Below are 14,975 nucleotides of genomic sequence, written 5' to 3' on the forward strand. Positions count from 1 at the left end.
GTTTCTGCAGTGTTTGAGTACTGAACGTTTTCGCATTTCCCAAAGAACCAATCCATGTCCTAGAAATTTAGTGTAATTAGAAGAGAGTGTATGAGTGTATTGTGTGTTTGGGATTTCTAGCTGTAAAATGCACTCCTCGTTTATTTTGGGGTGCACTGTAGGACAGATATGGATATATTTCTCATTTAGAGAAGTAGAACCCTGGGAAAACAAGATCATGAATCCTTTTATCATATGGGCGCTACCAGCATCTGCAAATACTTTAATTATGGATTTGCTGTGTATGAGGCAGAAGGAGGGATGTCTTCCCAAAGAGGGACAATGGGCTCCATCCCCATAAGAACTCCATAGACTGTGTTACACAGTTGTCCCATATGTATGGACATTTTATGTGTCAGCCAACTGGCAACACAGATTGGCTGTGAATATGCAGTAATCCTCAGTGAGAGGGGATGATGAGGACGGAACATGTGAGGTGCTCTTGGGAAAAGACTAAACTTAATAAACTTTAGTTATTGGCCTATTCATTTGCATAAAATAAACTTGTGAAGTAAACTTCAGGATCAAAATTAGGATTGTAGCAAAGTGTATTTTTAAATACAGTTTTATGGAGATGATTTAGTTTGCAAATGCTCACCAGAGCATGACTGGGTTAAAGGAGAAACATACTGGGACTTATGATTCACTGGAATTCTGGTTTTTTTTAGAATCGTCCTTAAACATTTGACCACATATGACAGTAGTAGTTGTGTTCTTAGAGAATCTTTCTTCACAGTTTTTGGAGTTACCCAGCATTTTATGCTGCAAAGTACGTTGTGTTGTAAGGGAGAGATTCAGGTAAACACTGACAGATAACTTTCTGTCTGATCACTTTATACCTTTTTAATGACAGCTACAACTGTACAGTTTTGGATTATCATGTTTAGCTAGGATGCACAGAAGCTTTGCTGCAATCTGAAGTTCTTTCCCGTGAGTCACACCTGCTGTAGACCCTCACTCTGAACACATTGGTCAGCATGTGAGGCCACAGGACAGCCTTTGGAGGGTCCTCCACCAGAGCTGTTGCGTGTTTTGTGACAGGAATTGTGTCTAGTGGGTGAGGCTTCTTTGGTACAAGGGCACTCCTGACAGGACTGCAGGTAACAACAGGGCCCAAATAACCTGATTAAACTTGAAGCTGGTACTTTTACCATAGCTCTCTCAGGCAAAGCAAGCAAGGTGGTGTCCCAGCTGTGTCTCCTCACAGCATCTTGCACACCCTCCGCCTGTTTGCTGGGGGAGCAGAGTTACAGTGAAGGCCTTGATGCTGTGCAAACACTGCTGATACCAGTGTGGTATGAACACTGGCTTAGGCATAGACCTAAAACACAGCACTCCACATGCTGCCATGGAAAAGGTAATACCTGGACACAGTACCCTTGGAAACACTCTGGTTGGCCTGCCACTGGCCTTACCACAGGACTCACTAATTTTAATTCCTCATTACAAAAAGTTTCTAGTTTCAGTGGGTAAATAGTGAAAACCAAAACATTCAAGCACTTGTATTTGAAGCTTTTCTTGGGAACTGCAAAATTCAAATTTATATAGAAAAATAAAAAAAAATTATATGTGGAAGTAGGGATATCTTACATCCTCTGCTGGTATTTTATGCAGGTGTAAATGTAGCTGGCATTCTAAAGGCATGTTGTCAATGTCAAGCTGACAAGTTTTATGAAGCATGTTAAACTTTATTTCTGAAGTCTAAAGACTAAGTAATACTGTGAGATCTGATACAGACAGTGTTTTTGGGAGATGCTGGTGATTCCAAAAATTGAACAGTGAAAGATGACTCATATGTCTTCCTTTTTGTAATTATAATTTGTATTTTTGAAAAAGAAATAAGATACTAATGGAAATGTAATAATTGTATATCGGAGAAAGAGCAGGTAAATAAGTAATATTAGGTTAGAACTTAATATTACAGAGACTATAATTTAAAGCTGGCCATCTTTTCACGTGAAATTATTCTTATGAATATTTTTGTCTTAGTAGAATCACCTTCAACTCTTTTTCGTTGCTGGGCTATGAATAGGTAACACAGACTTTAGCAGTATTATTTTCTCTGATAGTTCCACTGAGTGGTGCTCTTGTTCTGCACTTGCTAAGTACATTATATTTCTGAAGGTGGATCCACTATAAATCTCTTTCCTTGGAACAGCTACAAGGACAAAGAGTTCCCTATGAACAAAGTACATTTCAGTAGGTTTGTTTGTTTTCTTCAAACACTTGTTTAAATACAAAGTGCTTCATCCGATGATGTTCTCCAACAGCATCTTGATTGAGGTCTCCAGTATTGTAGCTCTTACATTCCTTTATTGTTCAACCAGCGAGTATGCAAAATCTGCAGTGCAGATATACAAGAGTATCTATCATGCAGCTGGAAGTTTTGAGAAGTCTGCTGTTTGTGTGCTACTATTTAACAAGGAGTCCTGGTGCCCATAAACATTTTATGTCACTTCTTAATCCATCCTATGTATTTTTGTTTTACTTTTTGTTCGTAAGAAGCTGCGTCTTTCCATCTTACTTGTGCTTCCTTATTAAAATCTGAGAAATGAAACTATTGCAAGACATAGCCTTCTTCAAAGGTCACACTAGAAGCTATTCTTACCACTGCAAAAAGCAGCAGTTCTACAAAAGTTCCACAAGTGTGCAACAGTTTATCACCTTTTTTCCTCTATTTAGATATTGAAGTAAATACTCTAGTGATGGTAGAAAAGGAAAATATCCTCTTCAGGTATTGTGTGTTGCTGCCTTTTGGTTATCTGGCAGGTTATTGTAGATTTAAATCAGTCTTTCAGTTTAATTATTTTTGAAGAATTACTGAGATCAATGATTATTTTTCTTCACTTTAGAACAGTTTAAGATGAACTCTTGAGTAATTTGGAAAAATGCACACTGTCCTGTAAATTTGTTTGTAGAAGTGTCTGTGGACAATATTTGGCCAGGTAAAGCGTATGAATTTTTTTTAAGCCTTTCAAAAAAGAAGTGAGAAGGATTCTTACAATACTGTTAACTCCTGTGGAAAAAAAATGAGGTTGTGTTTGATTTTTTAGCTTATGGAAAAGAAATTCTGCAACAAGTGTCGACTTTGTTTGAGTGGTGTGTGGGATGTTGATTGACCAGTCACTTAAGCTCTGTAAAGTAGAACATTTTCAGAGACTTAGGAAATAATTATAGCTTAATAAAGATTGCCTTGAGCATTTGAAAAAAGTTTAGATCTTAGGCTCAAGAGCTTTCCTGCTGTGCAAGTGAATTTCTTTTCCCTAATGCAATTTTTTAGCTTAGATGGATTTTCAAAGATAAATAAATTAACAGTTCATCCCATATCTTTGAAAATCAGCCTGCAATCTTTCTTACATATCCCACTGTATTTACTTTGATCCAGATGTCTCCAATCTCAGTTTTATTCCAGAATTAAATATTTGGCATGCAGTAGAATTAGCTTTTCTCATTAATATTTTGATTTTATGCTAGGCTTGCTTGTTAAAAGACACAAAAGGGTAAAATTTCTGCATGTGACTTTCACAGAAAAAGTAATTTGATCTAAAAATACTCAAATAAATGCTTTTTTAAGAAAGTAGGCTATTATGTGCAAACACCTAATTATTTGAAACTAGTTTTCTCTGAGGGAAGGAAATATAAAAAGAACTTGACTCATTTTTCACCTTTTATTCTCATTATTGAGGTGAGGTAGGGCAAGAGATGATAGAGTTCTTCAAATCAGAGGCATGTCAGATATGTATATAAGTCCCACATGAAGAAGCTAAATACTGTACTTCAGTCTAGCTAGTGGAGGAAAGCTCTCTCTCCAAACAGTTTTGAACTTTGTGCTGTTAATTTTGGTGTATTCCTAAGCCTAATTGAGTTAGGCTCACCTACATCATAGTTCAGACATTTGGCATGTCTTTTAGCTAGCCATGTTCAATTTTTTGAATTGCAATCCTTATTTAATTGCTTCATTTCAGCTTTTCAATAAGAATTTCCTGACCTAGAAACAAATTCCAAATCAGATTGTTCGTTAGAGTGCTTTTGTCCTTAAGGTGATTTACCTTTACCTTAAACAAAGTTTTAACTGTTTTTGGTTTTATTGTTGTATTTCAGTATATCTCATAGCAGCAATCAGTATCTAATCTTTTACTGCTAGAGATAAACACCAAATTGTTAGCTAATGTTACAGCTTTAGGTGTGTAGGTGCAATTGTTAAAACAGCTGATATATCCTTGTTGAGCTAAAGAATCACAGTGATGTTATGCACTTAGGCTGAGTAAACAGGGAGGCATTTCTTTGTCCTTGTTCTGTTTGCAACTGGGAAGAAACAGCCATCTTAAATGTATTCTTAAAGAATGTATAATATATAGCAGTTTCATTGCTGTGCTTTATTCATGTTTCTAACACAGTTTTAACTGGGAATTACACAATTCTGTAATTGATAAAGCACCAGTGCTTGATGAACTGTGAAAGAAAGTTGATATTGTGATTAAATCTCTTCTATAAAGGAAAAATCCTTTATTTTCCAAAGAAACACTCATAATCCTTTATGACTATTTCCTTAATAGAAAAATGTAAAACGATTTGGATTAAAATATAAACTGATGGCAAAATGCAGAACTATAAAATTAGGCTGTGGAGAATATATATTTAAAATGAGGAAAAAACTAGCAATTAGGAAAAGAAAAATCCTAAACTAGGAGCTTTTATTAAAAATAACAGTTGGAATGAAGAGTAACTATAAAAATGCTTGTCAGATTGTTTTGGTGTTGTGGTTTTTTTTTTTTTCACTCTGCACATTGAATTTACAATAATCACAATTTATTACTAAATTGGTGTTTTGGGAAATTAAGTTATACTGTCACAATGAACAGCTAAATAGAACTGATTTTTTTTTAACAAAACTAAAAGTGATTTTCAGCATTTGACATTTAGCTTTGGCTTTCCAAATTAAGAAAGTGCAGCAGAAAAATCTGATCCAAGGACTAAGGTTATGTAATTACTATGTAGGTGTTTAAAAATTGCCTTTTGAGGAGTTTCTTGCTAACACTGCCCAGTTCCAATAGCTTCAGCTCTACAGATACATATATTTGTTGCAAGACTGCAACATAGAAGCTGACTTTATTTTGTGTTGTCAGAAGTTTATTTGGATATTGAATGTACAGGTGTTAGAGTTTGGAGCCTTTACTGGTTTCAAGGTTGTGAGACAGTCTTTTAGAGACAGACTTGCAGATTTTTTTTATCCTGACTTGTGAAATGCTAGAAACTTAACTATTTCAGCTTTTCTCAATAAATGTAATATAAATAGGCTCAGCTGTATTTTCCTGGTGTATTTCCTTTCTAAGAGAAATTCTGATTTTCAACAAGGCAAATATTTTTATATGTCCTAAATAAAGATGACAGGTTGCTTATGTTATGTCAGGTTTTCAGGAGCTTTTAGGATTGGGAGACATTTGGTAGTTCCAAAGGTAAATGTTTTCTTGCCATTTATTGGGTTGGTGTTGGGAATTCTAAGCATTCATAGCTATTATGTGCTGTGTTATATTTTATTAGAAAATCCAATTTTGTAGTATATTAAAAAGTTATATCTTGCTCTACACAGTTTTCCGGTTTGTTCATCAGACTTGTTGGGTTCTGTGTTAAGCATGTATATCTTCCTTTTTCTTTCCTAGTAAAAACAAATTTAATAAAAGCAAAGCAAACACTTGGAGATGATATCTACAAGAGTAGATACAGGTGAATAGACCATTGAAGTTCATCAGTTTGTCATCTGTGGGCCTCTGCTTTTTCATCTGCTTTTGCCATGATGCAGCACATTTATCTTCCACTCGCATCTTTCCTTGTATATTTTGGCTGGATAAAAGACAGCTCCTGTAGTGGCAAAATTTAGTTTGTGTGATGATACAGGGAAGGATATGGGGGGACAACATGCCAGTGACTAGTTGACTGCTGTCTCTTCTCTGTGGGAAGACCTAACAAAGCAAAACATGCTGGGTATTAGCTGTCAAGTGGGACAAACACTCTTTCATCTGCTGGCAAGCCAAACAAATGGCTTTATAAGGTTTTGGTTTCTTTGGATTTTTGTTTATTTGTTTTTAAAGAATGTCCTTATGTAGGAGAGATTGATTCCCAAATTTAAAACACTAATACTGCTTATGTCATCATGTGTGGTTTTTAGGACTTCACTAATGAAGGGGGAAAAGAGGGAAGGATGGTGTACAGACAGAGGTGGGAAAGTTTTAAGTGTGAAAATAAGGGATATTTTTACTGCATTCGGCTGTGCAATTCATGTTCTGGGACAGGCTTCTGTGCAGTGTCCTGACTTTTACCATTAAAGAGCAACTCTGTTGTTCATTAGATTCATTTACTGCATAGGATACCATGAGGTTGAAGGACATAGTCCCAGAGTCTGTGTCTCAATACTGAGGACCATTTCCACACCAAATTTAGAGGAGACATCTCTCATCAGACCCTTTAAGGGAAACCAGCTCAGTTTGAATCAGCTTGTGCTTTCTAAGGTCTCAGATCTTCCCAGGAAAAATTTGCATTAGTCAGATGAAGGAGGTGTTAGAAAGTGTGAATCATGTAGTGAAATTCATATGGAAGATGAGGATGACTTAGGTACTGAGAATTGGCTACCTCCCCACCCCTCTTATCCAGTATGGTATTTTATATACCAAGTACCAGCTAGATTCCAATGCAACCCCAGGTTCTGCAGTGGTGTTAGCTTCTTAAAGACGGGTGTGCATTCCCTATAGCTACACTGTCACTAAATACCTAACTTTTCCTGCTTTACAAACTGTGAAATGGAGATCTGCTATATGTGATTTTTTTTTTTTTTGCTTATCTATTTTCTTGGACTAGTAAATGACATTAAGTTATAGGTTTAATTAAATGATATTAAGTTGTTTCAATATCTCTGAATGTGCAGAAAGACATTCTAGTATATTACTTCATAAAATGTAATAAAACTCAGACATCTGGTGGCTTGGTAGTACTATGTAGTGTAACACTATAGATTGTCAGACACCACCTGGACTTTTTTTTTTTTTTTACATCTGTGGTTGTGTCCTCATGACTTGCTTTATAAAGAAAAGTGTATTTTTATGTTTATTTAGATTTTGGGGTTGTGTGTTTTAGTGTGATGCAGCGTAACTTCTTAACTGTTGAAAGGAAGTGGAGTTCCTGCTGTTCTAGCAATGCAGTGATTGCTGTAACTGATATATGTTCTATAATAAAAAACTGATTAAAATGTCTTTTTTGTGGGGTCATTTTTGTTCTTGCTGAAATATTGTGGCTACCTAGAGCTCTGCTAGCTTTGGTCATACAACTTCTTGGAAAGAACTCAAGCAAGTAAAAGGTATAAGAGTTGGCAAACACAAGTTAAGAAATTTCTTATGTTATTACTGCTCATTATCTTATTTGCTATCACTTTTTAGTTGTAAGTGCATTTTTCTCAAAGAATTTGAGGTCCCTGAGTCATCTTGGTGATTAAGACCTTTTGTATTTTAAATGCTTTTATTTTCTCCACTCAGAGGTAAGATACAACCATGAGCTTGCACCCTGGTGTGTTTGACTGCAAGCTCTTCAATAGCAAGTGTATATTTCAGCTGAATGTTTGGTATGGAAAGAGCATGTAGAAATATTCTGGAGTCTGAACAAAAATTTAGAGGATCTGGGTTTTTTTTTTTTTTAATTTTCAGAATAAATTGCAAAAAGCATGAATCTGTTGCAGACAGTGTGCTACCTGTCTTTAAATTGATCAGCTATGAGGTATGCTGTTAACAGCTTTTAATTTTATTTTGGTTTTTTTTTAACCAAGTCATAGCTGCTGTTTTTCCAGTCAAGTTTTAAGAGTTATCTAAGCCATTATGACTCTTTACTTCCTTTTGTTTTACACTGACTATCAAGGCAGCTTGCTTAAATCTTCATCACTGCTGTTAGACCCAACCACATTAATGCAATTGAAACCTTAGCAATTTCTCTAATATTGCAGAGACTTAATGATGCTATCTGCAAAGAAAATATCAAAACATTATGAAATTATTTCAGTCTCCTTATGACTGAATTTTCCAGATTGACATTTTTATAATCTCGAAATGTTGAGTAAATCATAGGAGGCAATGTCAAATTTTCAGGCATTTAAGAGTTAGTGCTTCTCTGGTGTATGCCAAGATAAAACACATCAACATTAACATGACGAGAATAGATGTTTAACATACATGTAATTGGGAAAATTGCAGGATACTGACAGGAAGTGTGGAGGTCAGAGAATGTAAATCCAATTTCCAATTCACACAAAAGCTGTGTGAGCTAGTAGATTGAGGTAACATCCATTGTTAATGTTCTATCTGGTTCTTGTAAGGTAGTCATTTATCTCACTAATTATTTGCCTTGTGTTGTTTCTAAATGTCTGTACAAGGATTAGTTGGTATTAATAAACAATTAGGGCTTGGGCATCTGTTGCAGAAGAAATGTTTTCTCTGTATCAGGTTACTTTGGTTTCCTTTAGAGATGTAAAATATGATCAAATATGGTCCTACACCAAAAGAAGGCTCTTGTCAGCCCAAGAGTCCAGGACTTGAAACATTCATCCAATACAGTGGGTTAGTTTAGAAACATCATAGCTATCTTGTGTTTCACATTATTATGTAGATTGAGCTGTTCATGCTTCAGTTGTTTGTTTTGCTATGTATGAGGTGTCACACTGCCACTTTACATGTTTTCCATCTGAAAGTGAACTGATTGTATTGATTAGGTATTAGTTCTTAATCACTGACCTGTTTCTTTTATGCAGTTCAAGTTGATGAGGAGGTTGTTTGCATTCTGGCATTTGTTTCATATTTTCATTTTGAGTGTTTGTTTGGGTTTGGTTTTGTTTGTTGTGTTTTTTCAGGAGATTAGTTGATCAATGAGCTGGCAGTAGTAGCTTTATAAGCTAGTTTGTTTGTATCTGACCAAACGAAGTTGAAGACTGTAAACTCATAAAACCTGAGGTGAAGGTGGTCAGTCATCTACTCTTCTCATTGTTTTTGAGAATGCATGGCATGGTTCTAATAATTTTTGGTACAAGTTTGTACCCTGCCTTTGTGAAGTATACACTGTATTACCAAAGCTGATTTATGATTAACCTGATGTTTGTAAAAATGTAAAAAATTTCTGTATTAGCCTTATAGGTAGTAATTTTCACTATTAATAGCATCAGAGTTTACATGGATCTTAATTCTGATTGCTTTTATCTTCCTACAAATGCAGCTTGTTTGGATTCTTTAGCAGGTAGAAGAATGGGGGGGAAATTATGGTGTATTTATGTACTATTTCTACAGTGCATTTGCAAACAGGACTAGAAAATATAGTCTGTCTTCTTATTTTTCACTCCTGCCTCTTTTTAAAATCAGTCTTTTATATCTGGTCTGTGACATTACTGTTCTACAGGGAAAATGCAAAGCAGTTTTTTTGCCTAGTCTTTAAAAAAATTAACAAAAACCTAGTTGTCATTGCACTGGAAAACATGGCATTATGTATTAATGTAAATAGCTCACACAAAAAGTCCAAAATGCAGACACATATGTATACACAGGAACACACACACTTACCTGTATATAGCATGTTTACTTTCCAGGCTTAATACTGGAGTCTTTTTTCCAGTATCACTCACTATTTCCTCTCATCACTCTTCCTAAAATTTCCAGGGTGTTGTGTGCTTATAATTTAATGAAGAAACTTAACTTTGGGTTTAGGTTTTATTTTTAATGACTAGAATACAATTTTTGAAAGATTACTCAGTTGATACTCTTAAGGAGCTGATGTTTATTAACAAGGCATGTATTTTTAAATCAGAGACAGCAATATAATTAATGCTCAGCATTAAAAGGAGTTAGTTTGTTATTTTGAAGAACTCTATTTCCTGACTAAGAAGTACTTAAAAAGTCAGTTTATTTCTGAAACAAGTTGATGAAGGGGAGCTACTTTAGAAATGAAAATTTAAAACCAAATAATTAATTGCTGTATGGACTTGTTCCAGTTCTTTCAAAGAAAGTTTTTTATAAATTGTGGCAAGTAGTTGACCACAACTTGAGTCTGTGTTTTTAAATCAAACTAAAAGCAAAAAACATAGCATTTAAACAGAAACTTTCTGCTGCTTCTAGTTTTGTCTCCTTCATATCTCCTATGTCATGAGAGACATGGGAAAATTGAAGGACGTTTAGCAAAGGGACACCAAGGTGATTAGAGGGTTGGGGAACTTGACTAATGTAAAAATGCTGGTGGAGCTGGGTTTGTTGAACCTGAAGAGGTGAAAGCTCTAAAGAGGGTAATCTAATCACAGCCTCCCTGAAATGTAGGTGCAGAGAGGATGTACATAGTTGTCTTCATGAGGATGCACTGGAACAGGGCAAAAGGCAGAAGGCTCAGGTTGCTTCCGGGGGAATTCTGTCTCTGTAGAACAAGTCTGCACCATGAGAACGGCAGAATACTGGACTAGGTTCCCCAGAGAAGGGGTGAAATACTCTACTTGACAGAGCCCTGGGTAACCCAACATAAGGCTCTGTTTTTCAACAGAAGGTTAGACCAGGTGGTCTCCAAAGGTCCTTTTCAACCTACATTTTTTCCAATGGTTTTGTAAATCTGTCTTTCTCTGTTAGTGAAGCAAATAGGGGGGAATGGACTAGGCAGGCTATGGTACTGCAGGTAACTTGTGGAGAACAGGAATCCTAAGTCCTCTGATCTGTTCCTCAGAGCAGAGCAGCTGTACTGCCTTAAGGAAACGGGGAGTGAGTGCACTTAAGGACAAAGTGATGCCCGAGATTTTCAAAGGAGGAACTTGACAGAAGGTGGGAGTGGAGGGGAAAGCACAATGTGAATTTGAGCATGAGTGTTGAGAAGGGTAGCTGAACAGTTGAAGAAACCTAGGGCAATAAAAGGGGTGAACAATGAGGAAGAAAGCAGTAGCATATGGATTTGATATGCACTTGGTGTACTAAATGGTTTAAGCATCAAGTGTATTCACCACATGTGATAAAGCTGGGATAGCAGGACTGACAACGCAGGAACCTTTATGTACCATGCTGAAGGTGGTGTAGTGTGAATAGTCTTACATGGTTTTCTCTGGTAGTCCTGGGTTATAGAAAGGAGGAGGGCTCTCTGAAAGTAATAGAGGAGGAAGGGTACACCAGGACATTATGGAATGTTTTGTAGTTTGAATCACAAGAACAGGCTGGAGCTTTATCACTGTTGTCTTAAATATTCAAGAAAAGAGAGAAGGGGGGAAAAATGTGGATTGTCTAGAGCAGGTATTAATTATTTGTAGTTATTTGATTGTAAAATGGACCATACAAACACAGAGGTGAAAGAAAATACCTTGATCCAAGTTCAACGATTTTTTTTTTCTTTTTTTTTTTTGTTTCAGGGAAGTTGGATTGTGTAAGTAGATGGATATAGAATTTGCCTCAGTAATTCATCAGCATACATAACATTGTGGTTGCTTTTTTCTTCTACTGTTATTTTCTCCAGAGGAGAGTTAGTACTGTCCTTAGACTGTTCTGGATCATTCCATTAGCTAAGTGCTGCAACTGTCTCAAAATTCTGCAATTGAGGGCATCTCTGAAGTGTCACTGCCATGTCTTGTGGGACATGTATGTCAGACTGCAGTATGGTTTGGAAATTGTGAGAAAACCTGAATGTGTGCTTTAGTGTAACATTGGTTTGTTCAGATCAGTTATTATTGCTGCCAGTACCTGTTTTTATTTACTGCTTAGATATCTGTAGAAGAGAACCATTTTATAGAGAAGGCTTGATGCCTTTACCCCTGGTTTAGGATGGGGAACATGAGCATAGAAAAGGAAAGTTCCTTGCCCAGTCAACTCAAAGAATTACTGGCACAACTACAGTTAGAATATGCATCTTAAGCAATTATTTAGTGAGTGGGTTCTCCAAAGTAGCATGGTATTAGGAGGGGGGAAATGTTTTGGATTAGATATGACTGATGTTATATTTTTAGTACGAACATTGAGTAGCCTATCAAAGAAATTGTCTCAATATATGGAATTGTCTCTATCCAGATTTTTATTATCCCTACTAGAGAAAAGAGGTTATTTTCTGCCGTTGTCTCTTTAGCCACCTGTAAGCCCAGCTGGACTTCCCAGCTGGAAGCTTGCATGGGATACTGATTAACATAGGCTATGGGTAGCCAAGCTTGTAACAAGGTCCACAGATTTCAAGGTACTATAGAAATGCCATTGATCAATATAACTACACACTGTAGTGTCTTCTATAAGGTAAATTTGGACTAGTGGGGAAAAGTGGTGTAGCCCCCAAAGAACTGCTGCAGTGCCACACAGCTGTGATTATTTTTAGAGGAAGCTTAAATTTAAGGATTTGAAGGTTTGGTAGTTTGAGGCTGGGTTTTTTGGAGGATTCTTTTTCCATTGGTATATTTCTTGCTGTTATTATGGGCACCTCTCTACCCACATTTTTCTTCCAGAATAAATCCAATCCAAATAGCTTAATATGTGTGTGATAAATTCAGAAGACTGTGCTTCTCTAAGTGCTTAAAAAAGTGTTTCTTCTGTATCCCAGCATAGGTGGGAGGCAGAATAGCTTGATAAATTTTGACAAACAGCATGCTATTTTATAAAATGTTACTAGATCAAGCTGTCAGATGCCAGAGACTGTATATCCTACTTTTGTATCGAATATAAATTTTTTATGTTTATATAAAATTATCATTGGTTAAATACTTTGCCTTTTAGAGAACGCTGGAAATGCTGCATCCTGAACAACCATCAGCTCACTGCTTTGAGGCTGTATAAATTCAAATTGTGGAGCAGAGTTGGTTCATAATTTTTTTTACTTACAAGTTTTTTCTAGAGCCATAATGTGAGGTAATTCATTTGCTTATTATTACTACTCTGTTAAAATTTCTGTAACTATCTCTGTCTGATTTATAGGTAGTAGCTCAATTCCAAATTTCTTTCACATAATGAAGCGACAGTTTACTGAAACAGAGTGGGATGTAATCAAGTCAATGAGTAATGAATGGATGCAGCTGGATATGTTTTATCGGCACTGGGTAATACTTCTTTTCCTATTCAAAGTCTGCAAATGTTCACATTCTTTTCTGATATAATTTTTTATTTTCATCATAGTAAAAATGTAATCTTTCTGTAGTTGCATAGAATCATAGAATGGTTTATGTTGAAAAGGACATCTAAGATTACCAAATCTACCACTAAACTATGTCCCTAAGCACCACCTCTATCCATATTTTAAAGAATTTCAGGATGACTCAACCACTTCCCTGGGCAGTTTATTCCAGAGCTTGAAAAACTGTTTGATGAGGAAGTTTCTCCCATTATCCAATCTAAACCCCCCTGGTGCTACCTGATACTATTTCATGTGGAGATATTCTTGGACTTTATATTTCAGTGATTATTTTAATATCAGAACAACTTTGAGAACCATGGTACAGCTGATATTTCCAATGGGATTTATTAGTAGTATTAAAAACATAGCCAGAACAAGGTAAAGCATTCATATTCACATACACATATCTGTATGTGCTTCTGAGTAATTTCAATTGCATATTTATTTTAATTGCAGCTGGTTAGGCTGGGTATAAACTATGCTGATAACTTTTTCTCTTGATAATTTCATCAGTCTAGCCTCACATTTAGTAGTATAAGTCTTAAATTTATTTTGTTTGCAGTGTGTGCTCAGAAGTAACGTTTGTAGAACAGTAAATAGCAGTTTAAAAAACAGTTTGTAGCCAGTGTAAATAAAATACATTTTTATGTCTTTTAGGCCTTAAAAGAAAGCTTCTTAAAGGCTGTTGGAGTTGGAATTGGCTTTAACTTGCAAAGAATTGAATTTAATGTGTCTCCATTACAACTGGAAATAGGGAAGGTGTATAAGGATACAAAAATGCTTCTGGATGGAGAAAAAGAAGAGGAGTGGATATTTGAGGTAAAGAACATGTTTTCATTAGTGATAAGCAGTCTCAACTCCTTATTGTTGCATTGCGTGTTGGATTTTTTTTTTTTAATTGCAAATTCACATCTTTCTTTTGTATAACCCCATTGAGCTTATATTAATCAAAACTGAGGATATAAATCTGCAGCATTTTAAAGAATTTTTTTAAGATTGCAAGGACATCCCATATATGGATTTGTTATAATGTCTTTTTATTTTTCCTGTGCCTGGAATATATTTTCTGCACTCTGGGAAGGTCATCCTAAGGTATGCAGGAAGTTCACAGAAATATATTCAGACCTGATTTCTTGAACATCTCTAAGATTTTAAAGTTCTTCATCAGTTGATCTAGAATTGTTGATCTCAATAGTCTGAGTCCTGGGGTTTGGGCTTCTGTTTTCCTTCTTCAGAGTTATTGGGACTTATCACTAAAACATCTATCCTTCCAGATTTGGTAAGAAATTATCAGTATCATCTTGTGTAATTTAAAGGATACATAGAAGAAAAACTGAGAGGGACATGTTTACTGATGGACCTGGCAGTGCTGGGTTAACAGTTGGAACTTGCTGGTGTTGAAGGTGTTTTCCAGCTGATATGATTCCGATTCATAATTACCTCAAATTATTTAATTACCTAAAAATCAAGCTTTAAGACCAAATTAAATTACAATCCCATTTCTCTACGCCCCTGAGGCATGTTTGTTCAACCCCTTTAAACAAAGCAAAAAATGGAACAAACTGTCAAGTGCACTTTTCATTAAGATTATTCAGTTTCAAATACATATTTGCATTTTGAAAATACTTGTATTGTTGGAGACAGCTGTTCCAATAGAACTGTCTAAGTGACAAATTTCTGCTTTATGTTTATTTTCTGTAGTATACAAACTACATGTACCCTGTGCACAAGGTATGAAAGAATGAATGTTCCAGTAATGTTTAACTTCAGAGTATAAGTTTCTTTCCTCACAGTTCATTCCTCCA

The 14,975-nt window shown here is 35.7% G+C and overlaps 1 protein-coding gene across 3 annotated transcripts in view; it reads left to right on the plus strand.

The window, feature by feature from the left end:
• The window catches only part of AASDHPPT (aminoadipate-semialdehyde dehydrogenase-phosphopantetheinyl transferase), a 30,573-nt gene that overhangs the window by 1,570 nt on the left and 14,028 nt on the right, over positions 1-14,975 (plus strand). For all 3 annotated transcript variants that reach the window (XM_053934740.1, XM_053934739.1, XM_053934741.1), the window contains exons 3-4: positions 12,975-13,096; positions 13,828-13,989. In XM_053934740.1, coding sequence (XP_053790715.1) covers positions 12,975-13,096; positions 13,828-13,989 — 284 coding nt within the window. The remainder of the gene's footprint in view (positions 1-12,974; positions 13,097-13,827; positions 13,990-14,975) is intronic.

The sequence above is a fragment of the Vidua chalybeata genome, chromosome 2 (assembly GCF_026979565.1).
Source record: "Vidua chalybeata isolate OUT-0048 chromosome 2, bVidCha1 merged haplotype, whole genome shotgun sequence".
NCBI lineage: Eukaryota > Metazoa > Chordata > Aves > Passeriformes > Viduidae > Vidua > Vidua chalybeata.